The sequence below is a fragment of the Vigna angularis genome, chromosome 7, assembly GCF_016808095.1.
Source record: "Vigna angularis cultivar LongXiaoDou No.4 chromosome 7, ASM1680809v1, whole genome shotgun sequence".
Classification (NCBI taxonomy): Eukaryota; Viridiplantae; Streptophyta; class Magnoliopsida; order Fabales; family Fabaceae; genus Vigna; species Vigna angularis.
The window spans coordinates 23660331-23683941 of NC_068976.1; the positions used below are offsets into that span (position 1 = coordinate 23660331).

At 34.1% G+C, this 23611-nt stretch overlaps 1 protein-coding gene across 1 annotated transcript; it reads right to left on the reverse strand.

Annotated features, from left to right (window-relative positions):
- Positions 1-22701: 22701 nt before the first annotated feature.
- LOC108337909 (uncharacterized) lies at positions 22702-23403 on the reverse strand. Its single transcript, XM_017574498.2, has one exon. It carries the CDS (start codon positions 23259-23261, stop codon positions 22845-22847), a length of 417 nt encoding a protein of 138 aa, XP_017429987.1. The 5' UTR covers positions 23262-23403; the 3' UTR covers positions 22702-22844.
- Positions 23404-23611: the final 208 nt, after the last annotated feature.

Sequence of the window (23611 nt, forward strand, 5' to 3'; positions counted from 1 at the left end):
TTACCTCAGAGTATATATATATATATATATATATATATATATATATATATATATATATATATATATATATATATATATATATATATATATATATATATATATATATATATATATATATATATATATATACAAAACACATTGCACACTTAAAATAAGAGCAAAAATAACCATGGAACCGAACCCTGTTTACCGAACCTTATTTGGACGAACACTATTTGGATGAATACTATTTGAATGAACACTATTTGGACGAACACTATTTGAACGAACACTATTTGGACGAACACTATTTGAACGAACACTATTTGGACGAACACTATTTGGACGAACACTATTTGAACGAACACTATTTGAACGAACACTATTTGGACGAACACTATTTGAACGAGCACTATTTGAACGGACACTATTTGAACGAACGCTATTTGAACGAACGCTATTTGAACGAGCACTATTTGAACGAGCACTATTTGAACGAGCACTATTTGAACCGGCACTATTTGAACGAACACTATTTGAACGAACGCTCACTATATCACTGTTTGGACGAACGCTCACTATATCATTGTTTGGACGAACGCTCACTATATCACTGTTTGAACGAACGCTCACTATATCACTATTTGGACGAACGCTCACTATATCACTGTTTGGACGAACGCTCACTATATCACTTTTTGAACGAACGCTCACTATATCACTATTTGGACGAACGCTTACTATATCACTATTTGGACGAACGCTCACAATACCAAGGACGAACGCTCACCAAACCAAGGACGAACGCTCACAAAACCAAGGACGAACGCTCACAAAACCAAGGACGAACGCTCAACGAAAACTAAGGACGAACGCTCAATCGAAAACACTTAAGGACGAACGCTCAACGAAACACTAAGGACGAACGCTCAACGAAACACTTAAGGATGAACGCTCAACGAAAAACTTAAGGATGAACGCTCAACGAAAAACTTAAGGATGAACGCTCAACGAAAACACTTAAGGACGAACGCTCAACGAAACACTTAAATACCGAACGCTCACTTACACCCAAAAACCGAACGCTCTCTTACACTTGAATGTCGAACGCTCACTAATAATCAAAAGCCGAACGCTCACTAATACTCATCAGCCGAACGCTCACTAACACTCAAAAGCCGAACGCTCACTAACACTCAAAAGCCGAACGCTCACTAACACTCAAAAGCCAAACGCTCACTAACACTCAAAAGCCGAACACTCAACAAATTGGACGAACGTCCGGTTTCACCAGAATTGTACGAACGTTAGGCCGACCACTATTTGGTCGAGCACTGTTGGGACGAACGTCCAATTTTGAATCACCAAAATTGGACGTACGCACATTCTGCAGAATTCTGCAGAATCGCGCAGATTCCAGAGAAGCCCAGAAAACCCCATTTTTCAACCCCAAAATTTCCAGATTTCCGTCCAACCCAAAGCATACAAGGTTTCATACATAAATTACTTCCCATTGATCAATTATAACAATTCAAACTCACCCAAGTCAATTCCAAATAGCATAACACAGTTTCAACACAACCAACCATGCATAATTCAATCCGTACACCTAACACATAAAGCATCTGAAGAAGGTAATCCAGCCCCCCCTTACCTGGTTTTCCCCAAGCACAATGTTTTGGAATAAAGAAGAGGACCTCCGAAAGTATCCAGCAGCAGCGTGAAGTAAGCTTCACGGACTTGACGAGAATTATAGTTTGGAAGCAAAGAAGAGAAGTATTACTATTTCTCTTATAAACAATCAAACTTTATTTTAAAGGGTATTACTGATAGTAGAGACTAAATTAATTTGATATCTCTTATAAACAATCAAACTTTATTTCATTTAATCCAAAGTACAATGCCAAACTTACAAACTTTAAACAATATAGTTTTCACCATTGAAATTTCAACTTATAAGTTTTACACAACATAATCTTCCCAATACAAATTTATTCTTTTTACAAAAATCCCTGAAAGTTTTTCCCCGCATCTCTCTCATCTCTAAGCTTGTTCAACCGCATCTGCAACATTATCTAATCACATATAACATGAGTTATATGATCATAGTACAAACAAATAAGGGTAAGCCAACCTTATCATAAAATCATTAAACTTGTAATAAAAATATTTTAATCACGTATTTCTGCAATTGATAAAATATCATTATTCCGATGTCATTAATTCGTCATTATCAAAGTCATCTTTCCCATTTCCATAAATCTTACAAGTGTACCATGCTTACTCATGAAGCCTTATGGTCAGACCGCTCTCTGCCTGCTTCCTTAAGCCTCACTTATATACTATGTCTTACTTGCTGAAGCCTTATGGTCAGACCCCTCTCTGCCTGCTTCTATATAACTTACGAATCATATGTTTATGTCAAAGCCTTATGGTCAGACTACTTTCTGCCTGCTTTCATAAACCTCAGGTGTTACTTTGCTCATACCAAACTCTCATGGTATAACTCAAACATACTACTCCCGGTAGTAAACATCATTTCATAAGTAATGATTTCTCATATCCACTCCAACATTTCATAAAACCAACAATTCATACCCTCTTATCCACCTAACTCAATCATGTTCATTCTTTAATCAAGAATTCATAATAACCCGTTTTGGTATCAATAAATTAAACATATTACCATATATTATGCTTCATATTGTAAACTCATTTTGCCCATAACGAGTATGACTCAACATATTTTCACCAAACAAAGATCATGGATCAACCAAAATATATCAACATATCGTAGGAACTACATATTAAAGTCTGGGCTCAATGTAATAATAAATAAAATATATATGAAATTTTTACCATGATAATATTATGCATCTACAATCAACTTGTTTTATTTTATTTTCATCCTAGTAGAAATTTTTCTTTACTCCAATTGGTCACCGAAGAGGACCCAGATGTCTGAACGCATCAAACTCACCTTCGACGTCAGCACATATGACTAGTCACAACTGACTGGACCAGGCCAGGGCTGCTCTATGATCAGGGATGTGCCAACTCAGGTTTTTAAGGTTCCTCTATCCTACCAACAAACGGAGGCCCTCAATAATTAATCAATTTATTTATTTAATTTATCTACCATGTTGTCTTATGCTCTAAATCTAAAATGCCTAATTTTAATATTTTTACTTCCTCTCACAACAACCTCAAACAGTATCTGCATATCTATTTAATACTCATATATAAGCAATTACAGAACCCTTACTCCAGACCTTCCAACAAGATCAATTTCAGCCAACAAACTCATTCAATAAATTCATCGCATCTCAACATGTACAATTTAACATTTTCAGTTATAACACCCAATATAATAAAAGTCATAAAACAGTTTCGCAAGAGAACACCAGTTCAACATTCGTATATTTATAAATTCATACAAAAATAATTAGTTGCCCTTACCATCAAAATAATATTAATATAAAAATTCAGGGGAAACAAGAAGTTGAATCTGGCAGAGCCGGTTAGACAACTTCTCATCCTTTCACAAAGATGCAATAAAAAAAATAGATAAGACAATAAAATTTCTGGGGAAACAAGAAGTTGAATCTGGCAGAGCCGGTTAGACAACTTCTAATCCATCCAAAAATACAATATAATTAAATAACACGAACATTAACATGTCTGGGGAAACAAGAAGTTGAATCTGGCAGAGCCGGTTAGACAACTTCTAATCCATCCAAAAATACAATATAATTAAATAACACGAACATTAACATGTCTGGGGAAACAAGAAGTTGAATATGGCAGAGCCGGTTAGACAACTTCTAATCCATCCAAAAATACAATATAATTAAATAATACGAACATTAACATGTCTGGGGAAACTAGAAGTTGAATCTGGCAGAGCCGGTTAGACAACTTCTAATCCATCCAAAAATACAATATAATTAAATAACACGAACATTAACATGTTTGGGGAAACAAGAAGTTGAATCTGGCAGAGCCGGTTAGACAACTTCTAATCCATCCAAAAATACAATATAATTAAATAACACGAACATTAACATGTTTGGGGAAACAAGAAGTTGAATCTGGCAGAGCCGGTTAGACAACTTCTAATTCATCCAAAAATACAATATAATTAAATAACACGAACATTAACATGTTTGGGGAAACAAGAAGTTGAATCTGGCAGAGCCGGTTAGACAACTTCTAATCCTTCCAAAAATGCAATAAAATAAATAAGTAAAGCAATAAATAGTTTGGGGAAACAAGAAGTTGAATCTGGCAGAGCCGGTTAGACAACTTCTAATCCTTCCAAAATACAATAAAAATAAATAAGGAAAGCAATAAAATGTTTGGGGAAACAAGAAATTGAATCTGGCAGAGCCGGTTAGACAATTTCTAATCCTTCCAAAATACAAAAATAAACAACTAATAACATACAAATGGCATAACATAATCAACATCACATTTTACAACTATCACACTTGGATGTCAACACAAAAGCATACTCTCATTTAAATTCAAGATCATACAGAAACAAAATACTCCATATTCAAGATTTAAGATCAGAAAAAAGCAAAATATAGCATATTCAAAACTCAAGATAATACAAAGGGAAATACTCAAAGTTAGCTCCCCTTACCTCTATTCCAGACTTAGTTTCCTCTTCTCAAACCGTTCTCCAGAAACTTCCAGAATTTCCCCTCTTCAACTAGAATTTACTCCAACTCTCTTCTCTCACAATTTCTCTAGAATTTTGGTGTAAATTTCCAGCCTCCCCCCCTTGGCTATTTATAGTAAAAAAAATTACTATTCATTTTTACTATTCATTTTTTTATTCATTTTACTATTGCAAAAATAATTTTTTATTTGCAAATTGGTGAATTCTGATCTCAAAGCTACGTGTAACACTTATCCTTTCCAAAAATAATTTTTTTTACTATTCACTTTTTACTATTCACTAATTTTTTTTTTCTAGTAACTAACAAATATTTTCAAGGATCTTACAAGAAACCCATATAAGAACATAACAGCTTGAGTTGGAAGAGGAAGCACACGGCCATGACAGCAGAGAGTAGATGCCCCCCTCAGACCACCCCCCTGTTTCTCCCCTTCCTATCATTGCACTCCAATCATGCGTTCCAATTATTGCATTCAATAATGCAAGTGGTGGGCGACCACCATGTCCCCACCATGCCCCCCCACCACAAAAAAAAAACGGTTCTTACATTCTCCCCAATAACAAAAATTTTCGTCCCCGAAAATTGTGCCTATTTAAAACTATTCAAGGTAGGTTTCTCCCATCTCATCCTCCAACTTCCAGGTAGAGTTTTGTGTTATACCATCCCAAATGACCTTGAATCGATCGATAGTTCGTCCTCAATCCTTACTACTCGCACTTGAACTGACAAATCCTTTCTGGCTTGTACACTCTTAACTCCAAACACGCGAGAAGGATTGAACGTGTATTTCTCAGTTAAGATATATAGAACACTGGATGCACTAGTCAACTAGGAGCTAGTCTCACAATGGTCTGTCCAAACCAAAAGTTGATCCTTCCTAGTCAGTTGTGTTAACGGCGCCACAACCAGGGAAAAACTCTCAACAACACGACTATAGTAGCCCGCTAAACTCACGAAGCTCCTAACCTCAGCAACAATCTTAGGTCTCTTCCCACTGAAGTACCGATTCCACTTTAGCGAGATCTATAGAAATTCCTTTAGCTGCACTTACGTGCCCAATAAAAGAAACTTCTTTCATCCAAAACTCCCACTTGGACAGCTTTGCATACAATCTTCTTTCTCTAAGTAATCCAAGCACTGTCCTGAGGTGATCTTCATGCTCACGTCTAATAAGTCATCCGCAATTGCTAGGTCTACATGCTGACTCTCCTGCATCGCATGATCTGAAACTTGAGTCGCTTCCATAGGTGACAACACTAAGAAGCAAGTATTATCTCCCAGGAGGTCTTGCCTCCAGACACCGATCGACAGAGACATACCTTTGTCTTCCCCGTTTGAAACCTTTCATCTTACCCTATGCTCAAACCTTTCTTCTGCGTGAACTACTAATCTTGAAACATCCAACTAAACTGACTCTGAATCATCCACTTGCTGATAAAACTTCATCATCTCCTTCAAATTTTTCACTTAATCCTAAGACCTTAACAATACATCATTCTTCTTCAAAGACCTCATATTCTGTCTTATTCGACTGCCGCTCAAAATCTTCCCCTTCTACTTCCTTTCTTGATACTTATTCCCCTTAGTCCACTATAGAATTTCCTATTCCTTTCTTAACTTAAACTTTAGGCCATCCACCATTTTCTTATTCGAATTCCAGCCATCACTGATACCCAGATTCATGTTACCAAACTCTCACAGCGTTACTCTATTTCTCACCAACACTTCCCTTTCCTCCGACTGCTGACGTTACTGATATACTAAACCCAACTCATTTCTCAAACCTTGTTACAACCATGCTTATCCAAAGCTTCCGTTAATCTAACCTCTGAACTTCTTGCTACGATATAAGATCTTCTGACTTTGTTTTCTTGAAATTTTCTTCACTCATAACATTACTCCTAAACTCCAATATCTTCACTCGCCCTCCGAAGCTTAACTTTTAGTCTTCTAACTCCTATCTTGCAAGAACTTGTCTCAACGGCTTAAATCAATTCCACTAAAGGTATACAACTCAAGTTGTCCTTGAATATGCATTCCTCTACTACTACTATAGAGCACATAACACTACCACCTACAGCAAGAACAAGACAACAATTACTATAGGAAACAACACTGAAGTTCTAACTCTTTCAAAACTCTAACCTTCCGAGTTAAGAAAGGAAAATCATCTATGGTAAAAGTCATGAGTGTGCACCCTCATTACTCTTATCAAGATATTTTCTGTTCTCAAAACTTCTAGTTAGATACACACCCTACAATATAGACTCGGAGGAAATGGTAAATCATACCATTTACACTCAATTCTTCACAGAGAAGACATGGCAAACCCACAACACAGAGGTCATCCTAAGGATGAACTGCTCTGATACCATTAATGTAACATCCCAAAAAATTCTCCCTTTAAAATTCAAAATTTAAAATATTGTAATAATACAATTACATTAACACCATGTAACCTCAAACTTAAATCTATACATAAGTTTAAGCTCATAGTTGACTGCAGAGATATCATTGAATCCCGCTAATCTGTTCTTCCAAATCTTCCTTCATCTACACCAGATCATGCGACAATCCTTCCTCTGCTCCCGTATAACAAATACGTTATACGATCATCGCAAAAATAGTTTTCCGGCACAAACAAACAAGTAAGGGTGAGCTAACATGCAACACCACAATTATAAAACATGCATAAATGCTTTGATAAAAACATCATATAAAATTTATGTCAGACATTCTCATATACCATCATACCACAATTCCTACTAGACACTCATCCGGATGATACGTTGATGAGCGGTCACGGGAGGTTATGCACTTGTGATGACTTCTACTTTTCCTTACAAATACACTTCCAAAATACTTCATACCATTCACAAGGTTAGTCCCCTCACTATGACCACATCGGAACATAGACCAGGACCTCCTGCTCCTTTCACCACATAATTCATCCTTCTCTACATGAGACTGGATGATTATTAGAGTGTCAGGATAACCTCCAACTACGGGACCCTCAACATCAACATACACACTAATACTATAATTTTATAGAATCTCTCCATGAGATTCATGCCATACTCATATTCCTCAACTCACATTACACCTCTATTTAACTCTCCCCGTAATAATCATTTCGTGATCAAATGCACAATTTCATATCAACATAATAAAATACATTTATCACAGTAATTTTATCACAACTCATGCATTCACATATTTTTGTTTCACATGAATTTACCTCAGAGTATATATATATATATATATATATATATATATATATATATATATATATATATATATATATATATATACAAAACACATTGCACACTTAAAATAAGAGCAAAAATAACCATGGAACCGAACCCTGTTTACCGAACCTTATTTGGACGAACACTATTTGGATGAATACTATTTGAACGAACACTATTTGGACGAACACTATTTGAACGAACACTATTTGGACGAACACTATTTGGACGAACACTATTTGAACGAACACTATTTGGACGAACACTATTTGAACGAGCACTATTTGAACGGACACTATTTGAACGAACGCTATTTGAACGAACGTTATTTGAACGAGCACTATTTGAACGAGCACTATTTGAACGAGCACTATTTGAACGGGCACTATTTGAACGAACACTATTTGAACGAACGCTCACTATATCACTGTTAGGACGAACGCTCACTATATAACTATTTGGACGAACGCTCACTATATCACTGTTTGGACGAACGCTCACTATATCACTATTTGGACGAACGCTCACTATATCACTATTTGAACGAACGCTCACTATATCACTATTTGGACGAACGCTCACTATATCACTATTTGGACGAACGCTCACAATACCAACGACGAACGCTCACCAAACCAAGGACGAACGCTCACAAAACCAAGGACGAACGCTCACAAAACCAAGGACGAACGCTCACAATACCAAGGACGAACGCTCACCAGACCAAGGACGAACGCTCACAAAACCAAGGACGAACGCTCAACGAAAACTAAGGACGAACGCTCAATCGAAAACACTTAAGGACGAACGCTCAATGAAACAGTAAGGACGAACGCTCAACGAAACACTTAAGGATGAACGCTCAACGAAAAACTTAAGGATGAACGCTCAACGAAAAACTTAAGGATGAACGCTCAACGAAAACACTTGAGGACGAACGCTCAACGAAACACTTAAATACCGAACGCTCACTTACACCCAAAAACCGAACGCTCTCTTACACTTGAATGCCGAACGCTCACTAATAATCAAAAGCCGAACGCTCACTAATACTCATCAGCCGAACGCTCACTAACACTCAAAAGCCGAACGCTCACTAACACTCAAAAGCCGAACGCTCACTAACACTCAAAAGCCGAACGCTCACTAACACTCAAAAGCCGAACACTCAACAAATTGGACGAACGTCCGGTTTCACCAGAATTGTACGAACGTTAGGCCGACCACTATTTGGTCGAGCACTGTTGGGACGAACGTCCAATTTTGAATCACCAAAATTGGACGTACGCGCATTCTGCAGAATTCTGCAGAATCGCGCAGATTCCAGAGAAGCCCAGAAAACCCCATTTTTCAACCCCAAAATTTTCAGAAAACTGTGTTAAATCAAAGTTTAGTCCTAACTCTATAAAATCATCAGATTGCACAGTTTCTCTTTCAAAATCAAAATTGACGCGACTTTGACCAATGGGTTCAATGGCTGACACTGAATTAAAAATTTTAGAATGGTTAATCAAATCTGTATCTGTATCAGTTACAAACCCTATATGATCAGTGTGCATCAAATCACAAGCATTTGAATGTGTATGCAAATCAGGTAAAATTGGAATATCAGGTTCAGAATAAACCTGTTTTTGCTCATTGAAAATTTCTTTACCAATCTCTAAGTCATCAACTGCGTCCTCAGGGCTATCAGTGTCAGAATCCAGAACAGGCTGCTCAGGTTCTTCATTTGTTACCTCAATTGGATTTTCACCAGCTAGCTTGCAGAGCAACTTCCTTGCTTCTTCTGGGGTTCTATCCATCAAACATCCACCAGCAGTTGTATCCACAAGTATCCTTTCACTGTCCAGGAGCCCTTCATAAAAATAAATCAAGAGCAAATGCTCTGAAATTTGGTGGTTTGGACAAGTTGTGCAGAGCCTGTTGAACCTTTCCCAATAATCTGCCAGGCTTTCTTCTTTAAACTGCTCAATGGCAGTTATCTTCCTCCTAATGCTGATCACCTTTTCTGCTGGGAAAAACTTGTCGAGGAATTTTTGTTGTGTTTCCTGCCAACTATTAAAAGGATACTGGTATATGAACCAGTCTTTTGCTTCATCTTGAAGTGACATTGGAAACATTCTCATATGTACTTCCTCCTCTGAAACACCAACCGGCCTCATGGATGAGCACATCGAATAAAACTCCTTGAAGTGCCTGTATGGATCCTCATGTGTCAATCCATGGAATTTGGGAAGCTTCTTGATCAGCTTATACGTCCAGTCTTGAGAATCCGTCATTTTCTCTATTCTAGTTCAAAATCTGTCTCAGACCTGGACTTCCACTTCATGCAAAGATTATACGAAAGCATAACATGAAGTAAAAATAAAAATTACAGTTTTTTTTTTTTTAATTATTTTTTTTTAAGAAACAACAACTAAATACAAAACACAACACATAATGGCACAACAAAAAACCAAAGACTGAACCGTTTGCTCCCCGGCAGCGGCGCCAAAATTTGGCACGCGGGTCGCACCGCGTACAAATTCGATGCAACAAAAATAATGCAGTATAGCTAGGATGTGACTCCTAGGTCGTCTCTCAAGGACCAATATTGTGGTTCAGTCTCAGATCACACACGAAGTGGGGGGGTTTGAAATGATTATTTTTGCGATGAAAATTAAATGTGACTGAATTTTAAAAACGTTGAAATAAATACGATGAAGTAAAACGCAGTACAGTAAAACAAAATTAAAACGGTAAAAACGAAATTACTACAGTAAAAACGAAATTTCAGTGAACAGTGAATACAGAAAATAGTGAAAACAGAAAAAAGATGAAATTACAGCAGTAAATAATAACAGTAAAAACAGTAAGTACAGAATTTTCAAAATCAGTAAAACAGTAACAGCAAAATACAGAAAACAAAAATACAGAAAACAGTAAATACAGAAAACAGTAAAAACAGAATAAAAAAAATAACTGCAGTAAAATACAGAAAATAAAATTACAGTAAATGATCAACATCCAAAAATAAAGAAAAGCAGAAATTAAATTGCATAAAACAACAACTGAAATTAAATTACAACATAAATAAAATTACAGCAGTAAAAAAAAACAGTAAAATCTGGAAATTTAAAAACAGAATTTGAAATGCTTCTAAAAATTACCTCATGTGCCGTGACAAATTTGCTTGGTTTCATTGAAAGGATAATTGCAAATGGACATCCAAAACCGTAAACATCCAACATCCATACCAATTCAATTTTACAAAGAAAACATTTACTTCAACTTCAATTACATTTCTAAATGAAAAGCAAATTAAATTGTATTCTCCACATCACCTACGTACACAACATTCCAGCCATGACACTTCTTCTCCAAAACAGCTCATGAAAAGACAAAAACATAATACAAGAAGAGGTCCACATGTTGGACTAAATGCTAATGAATTTTTAGAAGAAAATGATGATTTCTACAAGGAAAAGAGCTCTTTTACGTACACACCTACTCTACCTAATTTACTTCTTCAATTTCAATCAAATTGCTTACCATTCCAGCCATGACACCAAGACTTTCTTTCATCACTAATTAAATTAAAATCAAAGAGGTATTAAAAGAGAAAGAGCCTAGAACATCTATGCATAAACACTAAAAAGATTCAACAAAATTGCATAGAAAACAAAATGAAAGAAGGAGAATAACTCTTAAACAAGCCGAGACCTTGCACCATAAATCAAAAGAAGGAAAAACACTTCCCAAAATGAAATTACAAAGCTTCTAAAATTACAACATCAACTTGCACAAACAAAATACAAATTACAGTTTATAGAATACTAAGATGAATATAACAACAAATGAACAAAAACTTAAATGGAAAGATGTACAACACCAATTTAGAAGACAACAAGAATCCAAGCATCATCCTCCATCCCAGCAGTGATTTGTTTTCTTCATCCTCCCACCATGAGCTCACGGCCTCTCCTCTCCATCCCACCAACCAACCCCAAAATATGATCTCCTCTTCCTTATATCCGTGTCATTCTTCTTTAGTCTTCTCTTCGTGCAGTATTTTTTTTTCACTTAGATGATGATGATGTTGTCCCTTTGGTGGTTGAAGCACTTAAGATTAATGACCCACCTCCACTCCTGACTTAGCTGCTGGACCAAGGAGTGGTGTAGCTGGAACGTATGAAGTTGCTGCTGGATGAAGCTCTTTTTGCATGTGCTTCTTCCTTTGGCTTCCATGTCCATGTGAAGGTATGAATGGCTGAATATTTTTATGCTGCACCAAGGTCGTGAGTTTCCAATAAGTGGTGGCCCTTCCTTCTTCTCTACTTCTCGGCACAACAACCTTCTTCCACAACTCTTCTTCATATTAAATTTGATTGTTAAATGGAAGTGGATGTAAGTTGTGGCATGTGAAGCTTGTGAGTCTCGGTGATTCTCTTGTGAATGCATGCATGGTGGACCAATTTCAGCATTTGTGATTCCAAGTCATCATCCACCAAATGGATTCAAGACTCCATTTGCCGAGAGTGTGCACTCCCTTGGTGCTCCACTTCACTTAAGCCTTTCCATGAGCATGTGCCTTTTAAAATAATGGAAAACAAGATTCCCATTTGAGTTGGCTACCGAGAATGTGTGTGTGTTGGTTGTAGGAAAAATAATTAAGAATTGGATGGCTTGCTGAAATTCTGAATGGTGGGGAGCATGCTTCACGTGAAGATGTGTTCTTCCATGTGCTAACAAATTGTCAAAAGTGGTTGGACACAAGTTACCGAGAATGTGCATTTCCCAACATTTTCTTTTGCTTCCTTTGCCTTGGGTTTACTTGTCACATGCTCTCCTTGGCTGGATGCTTCATGTGACACACCAAAGATGTTCCAAAAATAATTCTTTATGTGCTTCATGTATGAATTGGAAGAGTGTGACAAATTCAGATAATTTGTGGCAGCACCTTCATGCTTAATTCCATCATCCATGTACATTGTTTGTGCAACAATATTCACGTAAAACTTTGTGTGCTTATGTGCTTGGTTTCCAATTCATTTCAACTGTGAGATGCATCTCTAAGCCAATACCTTGATATTCCAGCCACCACAAATACCAAACAACAAGCAATCAATGCAAATAAAGTAGAAGTTACTCAAACAGTAAGCATTGGACTGACACAGTGGAGTAAACAAATTACTGGGAACAGCACAGAACGAATTTGAACAAAGGAAAAACTATACGTGAAACTAGACATCCATACGAAACTATGAAAAAAAATTGCATGGAAAACGGATAAGAATTCAACTCGAACGAAGACAAACAAGTTGACAAAAAATTCATGCAGCACTGGACTGACATAGAAGAGTAAAACAATTACTGGGAACATTACAGAAATAATTCTATCAAAGTAAAAACTATACGTAAAAATAGACATCCATACGAAACTATGAAAAAAAATTGCATGCAAAACGGATAAGAATTGAACTCAAACGAAGACACACAAGTTGACACAACATTCACGCAGCACTGGTAATCGTTTACAGCACTCCTGTAAACGATTACCCGAGAGGAATTGCAAATTTGTACAGAAAGTCAAACACAGGTACTCAGTCAGGTGAACACAGGTCACCATTGGCAAAAAAACTGACTTTTAGGCACTTCTGCCCCTGTAAACGATTACCCGAGAGGAATTGGGAATTTGTACAGAAAGTCTAAATGTCCAAAAATATTTTCCAAAATTTTTCATGCACTCAATAATGTAAATCATTCGTTTCAGATAATTCAAATTAATTAAAATAAGAATTTCTGATCGGATTAGGCTCAATTCAGTAAAATGGGAAAATACTGGACAATTAAGCACAATTCCCTGATTAATTCTAGCACAATAAACTAAATGAAGTGAATAAAATAATGATTCATCAGTGGGCGACCACCATGTCCCCACCATGCCCCCCCACCACAAAAAAAAACGGTTCTTACAATTTTAATATTAAATGATTTTATTATAAATAGTTTTATTATAAACGAGTTTTACCATTAAAACGTATAATCTTTTTAGAAAATATTTTTCTAGAATTTTCTATCTTTTCTTTAAAGATTTTAGCTCCTGATCATCTGTTTGACGATTAGGAAACTCCTAAGAGATCACGGTGGAGTAATCTTCACATTTATCCGGTCAATTTCTATAATTGAGCAAGTAATTTTCGATTATTTTTCTCTTTCGTTCCTAATTTGAAATCACGTGAAATTTCACATGCGTCTTAGTATTTCTCTTTCTAATTCTCTGGTAATATAAAGTCTTAAAGACTCATTCTGTTTTCAATTCGACGTTCTGTAAGTATTTTTAGAGTTCCTTGAACTCTAAGACAGGGATCTTTTAGAGTTTTATTGATCGGTATAAGGTAAGGGAAATTAGATATCTATTTTTAATTGACGTTGGATAAATGAGTTTGATGCTTGTATGTTTTTTAAATTGATTGAGTTTAGAATTTCAAGAATTTTGTTATGCTAATTTAGGTAATTAAGTATGTTTAGTTAATTTGATGATTTGTTCTAACTGTGGTTAAATTTGTGATGTTGTTGCTCTTATGAATTACATGTTATAAATTTGTTTGGATGGTTTTATTTGACTGCCAAGTTGTTTAGGGTGGTGAATGATCAAATAATTGGGTTTTAAGAGTAAAAGGGAAGGGTTTTAATAGATGAAATTGTGAGATATGTACTGGTGTAAGGAAACATTTTTTCAAGGTCTGTTATGAGGTCAATTGAAATTTGTTAGCAGTATGTTTTGGGTGGAAACTTATCCAGAACCAAAAAAGGTGGTCAATGGTTAGTGTTTGAGTAGTTTTAAGTGTAAATTGGAGGTTTAGTTAGTCATATGTTGATGTAAGGGGTTGGAATTGAATTGGGGAGTTTAAGGTTTGTGTTTGAGTCATTTAAGACCTGTTTAAGCCTTTAGTTTGTTGAAATTAGTGTAGAATAAGGGATAGAACTGAGTTTAGGTAGTCTAAAATGGTTAATTTGGGTTTAGAGTGGTCAATTCAAGTTAGAGGTCTGTTTTTAGATGTTTCTTAGTGCCTAAGAGTGTTTAGGAATCATTTAAACTTGTGTAGATGGTCACCAAATTCATAATAGAAGAGTTTTAGAACCTAATGCAGTGCTGGGCACCCAAAAGCGCCCCTTGGGCACCCTTTTTCTGAGAAGATCACGCCCAGGCACTCTTGAGGGCCCTCTAGGCTCCCTTCTCGCGAGAGGAACTCGCTTGAGCGCCCCCTAAGCGCCACTGTACTAGTTTTGAGTTTTTTAGGTTTTGGAAATCTCAATTTTTTGGTTTCGAATATAAGTTTTTGACGTTCTTTAAGTCATTTTTGGGTTTTAGACCGTTCTAGAGTTGTTAGTGAATGTCTCCAAGCTGTTTTGCTTACCTAATGTGGATATCAAGCTGCTATGAAGAAACTTTGAATTATTATATAATTTTTAATGACTTGTGTGTTTCTAGTTCTTTAATGTATGAATATGTTTAAATGATGGATATGAGTGTTGTGATGAGAATGTCATGAATTAAATGAATGGTTGATGAACGCAATTCTATGACTTGTGGAGAGGTTACATGGTGGTTCCTATAGTATTATTTGTATGAATGATCGGAGTTAATCTGGAGGTTTATCCTGACGCTCTCAATAACCCCCATCTTAAGTAGAGATGGATCATTATGTCTTGGAGAGTAGTAGGAGGTCTTAGTCTATGGTCACTGGTTAGGGTCATAGGTGTTGACAAACTAACCTTGTGGATGATATAGGTTGGTATTGGTAATTGGTTTTGAATGGGTATTGTTGGAGACCACCACAAGTACATGAACCACCGTAACTCGACATTCATACTATATCTGGATGGTCAAGTCTAAGTCTGTGACATATTTAGGATGGATGTTTATTTGTGTGTGTAATATAATTGTATGATGGAGTTTTATTTGATTAAGATAAATTGTTTTACCACTAGTTTACCCTTGCTTTTGTTCTTGTATGTCTATGCGTTGTTTTCTCTTTTATGATGATCACCTTAATAGTGTAACATAGAGACAGTCTTTTCTGTTGTTTCAGTAAGAGGTAAGGATGAAGCATATGGGTAAATTAGATTTTTCTGTTAAGGTAGATCTCTTGTCTTTTATAGTTTTATTTTCATCTAATAGTTTGATTATCAAGTAACGTAATGTTTTAGTAGTTTTATACTTTTAAAATGTCTGACCTTCGTTTTTCTCCTTCTAAAATTTCAAAATACAAACAATTAAAAATATTTATATTCAAAATCAGGAAAATACATATTTTTATTCCATATATAAATATTATAAATAGAAAATAAAAATATACATGAACATTATACAAATTATTATTATTATTATAATTTATTTAAAATAATTTATATTATGATTCAATTTTATATGTGTGAGTTTCGATGAGAAATATGTGAATAACATTTTGAAGGAAAATTTTATAATACCAAGAGAAAAAAAAAAAAATATATATATATATATATATATATATATGAGTCTGTGCGGGGTGTTACAAATATAATTAAATTGTTTTCTTAACATTTATTTTTAAACAATAATATTTATATATCATCTAAGTAAAATTAAAAATTTGTATAGAAATTTAAATGATATAACAATTGATGAGAAAATGGATCTTATCACATAATGATACTCATGGTTTAGAAATAAAATACTTTATCAACTTTGGTTGGTGAGAACAAATTCAGTACTTTAACATTTAAGACAAGAAAGACAATGCCTTTACTGATTTTTCTGCAAAAAATTAAACAATAATTTTGTTTGTATTATAAGTGTGAGTGGGTGTGGAGGTCTTTGTCTATTTTTCTTCCATTTCATACTGTGTTATGATTGGAAATTAGGTTTGGAAATTGAAAATAGTATTTAAGCACGGGGAGATGGAACGAGTGATGAGCGTGACTGCGTGGGCTCACTTCGAAGTACGATAGATATGTGAAGCAAATTCTTAATAGATCAACGGAAGACTTGTTAGATTATAAATCAAATTAGCGAACCAAATCAATCTAAGAGCAATCAAATTTTCATACAATAAACTATTTTCAATTATAAGTACGTGGAAACCACCACTTATCAAGACTATTATCAAGGGTTCGGCGGTTCAAACAAAACATCATATGAAAAAGGTGTCGAGTATCAATTAAAGGAATTTGTAATTTTACGAGTTATCGGTTCAATTCGGATCGATTCACTATGGGTGGACTACTTAGTAAATCATTCCAATTCGATTTACTTATTAACGAGTAGAAAAAATTTGAGTTCGATTTAGCATATCACAGGTTGGTGAATTAAATAGGTTGTCTAACTAATTCACTTAATTATATATATTTTTTTTAATTAAAAAAATAACAAAAATTTTCTATTGAAATCTAAACAAAGGAGATTTTAGATTATATTTATGATCAATTAAATATAAGATTTCGTTCACATAAAGATATCACAAATTCACATAAAGATATCACAAAATCTTCTCAACAAAATTTTTAGTAGTTTCATAACAATTTAAATTTGTTTTACATAAAAATTGAGTTACTAAGTATAGATTAGTAAATATTTTATGTTGTTTACTTATTCCATACAAAAATAATCCCGCGAGCCTCCGTTTTAATATTTGTAAAATGACTAATTCAACAAAAAATACTTATTAAAGAAATTAGGTGGGTTGGTGAGTCAAACCGGCTCATCATGAGTTCAACCCGAATAAACCAAATTCTTAGTGAGTTGGGTTTAAAATTGACTTGTATCGATTTTTTTTTTTTACCTTAACTCGGTCTTAATATGGTGTAGACCGAGTTATCTCACGAGTTCTAATCCGTTTTCACAACACTTATTTTCATAAATTTACATTAAGTTATATTTATATAATAGATAATCGTAATTAATATATGCTATATAATGGATATATATTATAAATATAAATTTTTATAAAGTTAACAAAGTTATTAGATATAATAGTTTATATAAAATGATATTTTTTTTTACATTGATAGTCTAGTTTCTCATTGATTTAAAGTTTAATAATTATCTAATGCTAGTATTGTTTTCTTATATGAACCAACTATCATTTATATCACTTTTAAGGTAGTTATTGTAAGAATCAATAAAATTACCGTATCTGCTGCTAGCTTGTGATTGAATTGAAGAGTAAAACCTTTTTGTTTTCTCCATGAATATTCTATTATTTTCCTTACTTCAGAATTTAATAATTATGCATTTTCACTTTGGAGACTTTAAACTATCTAACAAATTCGAAGTCATCCTTATACAAGTGAACCAAAATTCGTTTACCTTGTCTTTGTTTAGATTTTAGTTATTATGTATTATTAATATAGACCACGACAACAAGACCAATAACAGATATTTAATACTAACAGTAATGATAATCATAAATCAGAATGAGCGTGCAAAATATTTAAGATGGATTTGAATTTGTGATTGATAATGAAAATAGAGAAAAAAAGGGTTTTTCTAAGTGAACGATGCCGTTTTGGCAGAAAAGTATGCAAATGACAAAATTTTAAAAAACTACAAGACATAGATAAGTCATGTGGAAAACAACACTATATGAAAAAGTCACGCACCCGTACGAGTTTGCTTATGTGTTACTGATGCTTTAATAAATAATTTTTACATTAATTTTATATTATTTCTTTTTACTTTTTATTATCTTTTTTAAATTACAAAAATTTACTTTTTATAATTATTTTATTACTGTAACAAATGAATATAAAAATAAATATTATTTTATTATTTTATTATTTTATTATCTTCTTTCTTAAAACAATAAAAAATTTATATTTTTTTTTATTATTTTATTTTTATAACATGTATTAAATGAATGTAAAAGTAATATTAATTTTTGTCTTCGAGGATATCGAAGAAACAAAAGTCAATAAATAGGTCCTCGAAACAAAAGTCAATAAATAGGAATTCGGGTAAGAGATCACAACATATAATGACGAGTTTGGTGTGTTGAAAATTGGAAATCGAGGAGGAGTGCAGGACTTGAATGTTGTGTGGGGCTTGCGTCTTCGACCAGTGCCATGGAATCAATGCATGTGCATCAACAGTGAAAGTCACAGATTCTCCCAAGCTTGAAAGTAACCTACATGGTGCCGAAATCCAATCAATTATCGAGTTAAATACAATCACTGCACATCGTGTGACCAAGAAACCAACACATTGAACACATTCCATGGAAGTAGTTTGGAGGTGCACGGGTAATGTTATGGAAATTTCAGATTCTCTTTTAAACTTTTAATTGACCAACAACCAGAACTTCTATGTAACCTGCAAATAACAGCTTAGGTTTTCTTAGGATTTGACTTTTCAGTGATGGCTTTAATTAAATTATATCTTGTCATAAATTATGAGAGAAACAGACTCAAATCTCATGTATTAAATTGTGTCACAGAGTAATCGTATTTGACAGAATGCTCAAAAAGAAAATTTATGATGATTATTGAAGAGAATAGAATGTATACAAAGCAGAGGCACAAATGGTTTATATTGAAATCGAAGGAAGATAATAACTATACTAGTGGTTACAATAAGAAAAACATGAAAAGAGATATGTTATCTTTGCATCACCCTCCTCAATGTGAACATGAATATTATATATGTTTAATTTGGATACAATAATATTAAACAAAAAAGAATATAGGAGTTTTGCAAGAACATCAACAACTTGATTGACAGAAGACACAGGAAGAAATTTGATAAGACCATCTTAAAACTTTTGTTTAGTAATGTTGTAGACTATGTCTATATATTTGGTTTTCTGATGAAATGTGAGATTTTTTACAATGTGCATAGCATAACTATTGTCACAATAGACTAGTAGGGACTAGAGTGTGATATATGGAAATCTTTTAAAAAGTAGTGCAACCATTGAAGTTCACGTTAGAGAATCTAAAGACCTATATTCGACTACAAAGGAGGATTTAGAAACAATGTTTGTTTCTTTGACTTCCAAAAAATGAGAGTAATTCCAAGAAAGATACATAAACTAGAGATAGATCCTCTAGTGGTAGCACAAGTGGCCCAATTAGAATTAGAGTAAGCATTAACTCTAAAGAAATTATCAGCAACATATAACAATCTAAAACCAGAAGCATTTTTTAAGTACCTAATAACTCTCATGGCTTATTGCATATGAGGTTGTCATGGAGAAGAGACAAATTGGCTAAGTTGTTGGACAACAAAAGTAATGTCGGGTCTCGTATTGATGAGATAGATTAACCTTCCAATTAAACTACGGTAAGAAAAAGGATATGTGAGGAGAGTTCCTTCATCAACATGCAGTTTTACAGAAGGACCAAAGGGTGTAATGGCTGGTTTACATACCAACATACCAGCTTCAAAAATCAATTCAAAATAATATTTTCTGTGATTTATACACAATCCAACTTTAAACATAGCAATTTCAAAACCTAGAAAATATTTGAGATCTCCAAGGTTTTTAATGTGGAACTTGTTGTGAAGATGATTCTTAATAGATGTAATTTTATAGAGGTTGTTTCCAAATACAAGGATATCACCAATGTATACTAGAATGATGGTGATAGTAGAGGAAGAATGTTTGATAAACAAAGAATGGTCAGCTGAACTTTGTGTATACCTGAGAGATAGTAACTCAGATGTTAGCTTGTGATTCTAATTCCTGCTAGCTTGTTTTAAACCATAAAGCGATTTCTGAAGCTTTTAAAAAAAATTAGGATTAGAAGGACAAAGACTAAGAGAAGGCTTCATGTAGATTTCTTTGGTTAAATCACCATGGAGGAAAGCATTGTCAATGTCTAACTGATGAAGAAACCATTGATTATAAGTGGAGTCCACCCACATGACAAATTGTTTGATGGGAAGAGACATAGAACGTGTCAATCATGGCATCACCATCTTGTTACATCTTTTCCATGTTTCATGAAGAACATAGTCAAGGGGAAGATAAGGAATGGTACCAAGAACAAATTTTTTGTTCATGGTTTCTAGGGCTACAAGCATATCATGCCACCATTATTGAAAATTTGTGCCCAAGAGAGGAGGGGTAACAAAATTTAGGATTGGATTTTCTCCAGGATAGAGAAATAAAGGGTGGACAGGGTTAGAAAGATGATCGAAGAAAGAAATTTGAGTGGCCATGAGAGAAACATAGATTTTCAATCTGATACCATGATAGTATTTGACAAAATGGTCAAAAGAGGATTTCTCATGATTATTGAAGAGAATATAATGTATACAAATCAGAAACACAAAAGGTTTATATACAAATAAAAAGAAAATAACAACTAACAACGGTTACAACAAGAAAAACAAAAGAAGAGATTTGTTATCTCTTTGTCACAAAGAAGCCACAACACACTCTCACCATTAATTTAGTGATCACTTTATTCAATATTTTCATGTTCTACTTTTGTTATAATGCATTTTTTGAATTTTGTAGGATCTTCTTTTCAATCCATGGTTGATAAACCTCTAATAAGATATATTATAAATGACATTGAGGGCATGATATATGAGGAACAAGATGTTGTTGAAGCATTGGTGCATTCTAGTGAAGCTTTTGAAATTGAACTTGTTGACTAATTTGTGTCTAAGTAGGCAAGAGTTCCAATTAAGCAATATCACATCAACAATGAATACAAAATTTATTATGGTTGAATCAAACTCTAATAAATAAGTCGAACTCGTTGTCTTCACGATAATAATGAGTATAAATAAAATTAAGAGTTATCTAAAACAAATTATAATGTTACTAAAAAGACTAAGACACTTCACACTTATTTCTCAACACTATTCTTTCAAGATCACACAAATCTTGACTCAATGCAAATAACTCATGTTAAATTAAATGAAGACCAACTCATCTATTTCCATAAAATAATTTGATTCTAAAGATAAAAAAAGATCGTTTCAACTATTATTGGTAAATAAATCAAATTCAAAGATAAGTAAAAAAAATTACTGTCGGAATGAAGATCATAATAAAACATATTCATTTCATCAATAAAATTTGTTGTATATTTCTATTACAAAATTTATTCCTTCTCTTTTAGTATCGTAACTTATTATTAATATATATTTACATTTCAAATCTTTGAATCTATTTCTTCTTGTAAAAACCATGGTTCCTAAGCAGATAAAATATACATAATAAATTAATTTTAATATATACTATATTACCTAATAAGATATATTACTAGTTTTAATACATATGTAACAAATTCTTTTATTTTCATACAATAATTTATATACTATAAAAAAACATAATTTTAGAAAAACAACCAATTTAAACTTGTTCCTTTAAAATATACAAATGTTTGTAATCAATTAACAGATAGAAACCAAAAATACCACTGAAACAACCATAGTAACAACAACAGGAGGACGAAATAAACTCAAATTGAAGTTATAATCAATTACCTAGTGTCTTTAATCGATTACCATGCAGACACTAAAATACCACTTAACATTAAAGTTGTGCACCTCCACACAATTTCCAAATTTCAACACACCAATTTGAAAATCGTCTACTCAAAACGACAAATCCTTATATCTCGTCAACCCCATACGACTTTTCTATTTAAAACTCAAAGTCTCCAATCCCTAACGACTTCTGTGTTGAAGTCTCAAGGCCTCAAAAAACTTTCAATAAGACAAAAATAAAAGCGATCACAGAAGCAAACTTGTGAAGATGCACGACTTCTTTATATAATTTATTAGACAATTTACCTACATCGCGTAATTTTTAAAATTTTGTTCATTTCTGTAATTTTCTGACAAAACTCCATACTTCACTTAAAGAAAAACAGAAAAAATAGAAAGCATGAATGAAAAAAAAAATGAGAAAGCGGATATAAATAGAGTGACAGATATTGATTTGGTTCTCTATGCAGAAATTTTTGGGGAGCACTCTCGTTGAACTGCCTTCATGAGAAGACTATCGTGTTCCAGAGCCATCTGAACAGGAACAGACCCAAGCCCATTGGCCATGGCAAGCATTATCTCCTTCGTTTCTTCCTTGAACTCTTCCATGTCAACCCTTCCATTCAGATCATGGTCGAATTGCAAGAACATAGACTCGTACACACGTGCCACTTCCTCAGGCTCATGCTTCACGTCCACGCCAAAATGAATCTCCAACACCCTCATCCTCTGCAACTCCTTCAGCATCTCCGCGTACGACAGAACACCATCCTTGTCCGTGTCCAGCTGCCAGAACAGCTCCCTCACACACTCTCCGAACGCTTCCTCGTCCTCCACGAAACGCACTATGGTCGTGCCGTCTAAAACCTCCACACTCATTCTCTTCTCACACTAAATTGCTGCCAACTTTATGTGTCTTTGGTTTCGGATGACAACCTTTGTTGGTTATTCAGGGTTTATATAGCAATGAGTATTATACAGTTGGTTAATATTATTATAACTGAAAAACATGTTTTAATTAGTTTCGCTTTTTGTGACCATTGTTTGCTTGATTTTGAACTGGAACGCTTGCGGTCTTTGCACAGTTGAATAATGGGTTCTTTTTCTTTGGCACACTTACCAATAGGAAAGTTTCATTGAAACCGTGGAGAGATTATTGTGGGCCATAAATCAGCTAAAAATAATCATGTAAGAAAATATAAAATATCCAGGTCAAACAAAAGAATAAT

Coding starts and splice junctions, on each gene's coding strand:
- LOC108337909 (XM_017574498.2), bottom strand. CDS start 23,261: ATGAGTGTGGAGGTTTTAGACGGCACGACCATAGTGCGTTTCGTGGAG.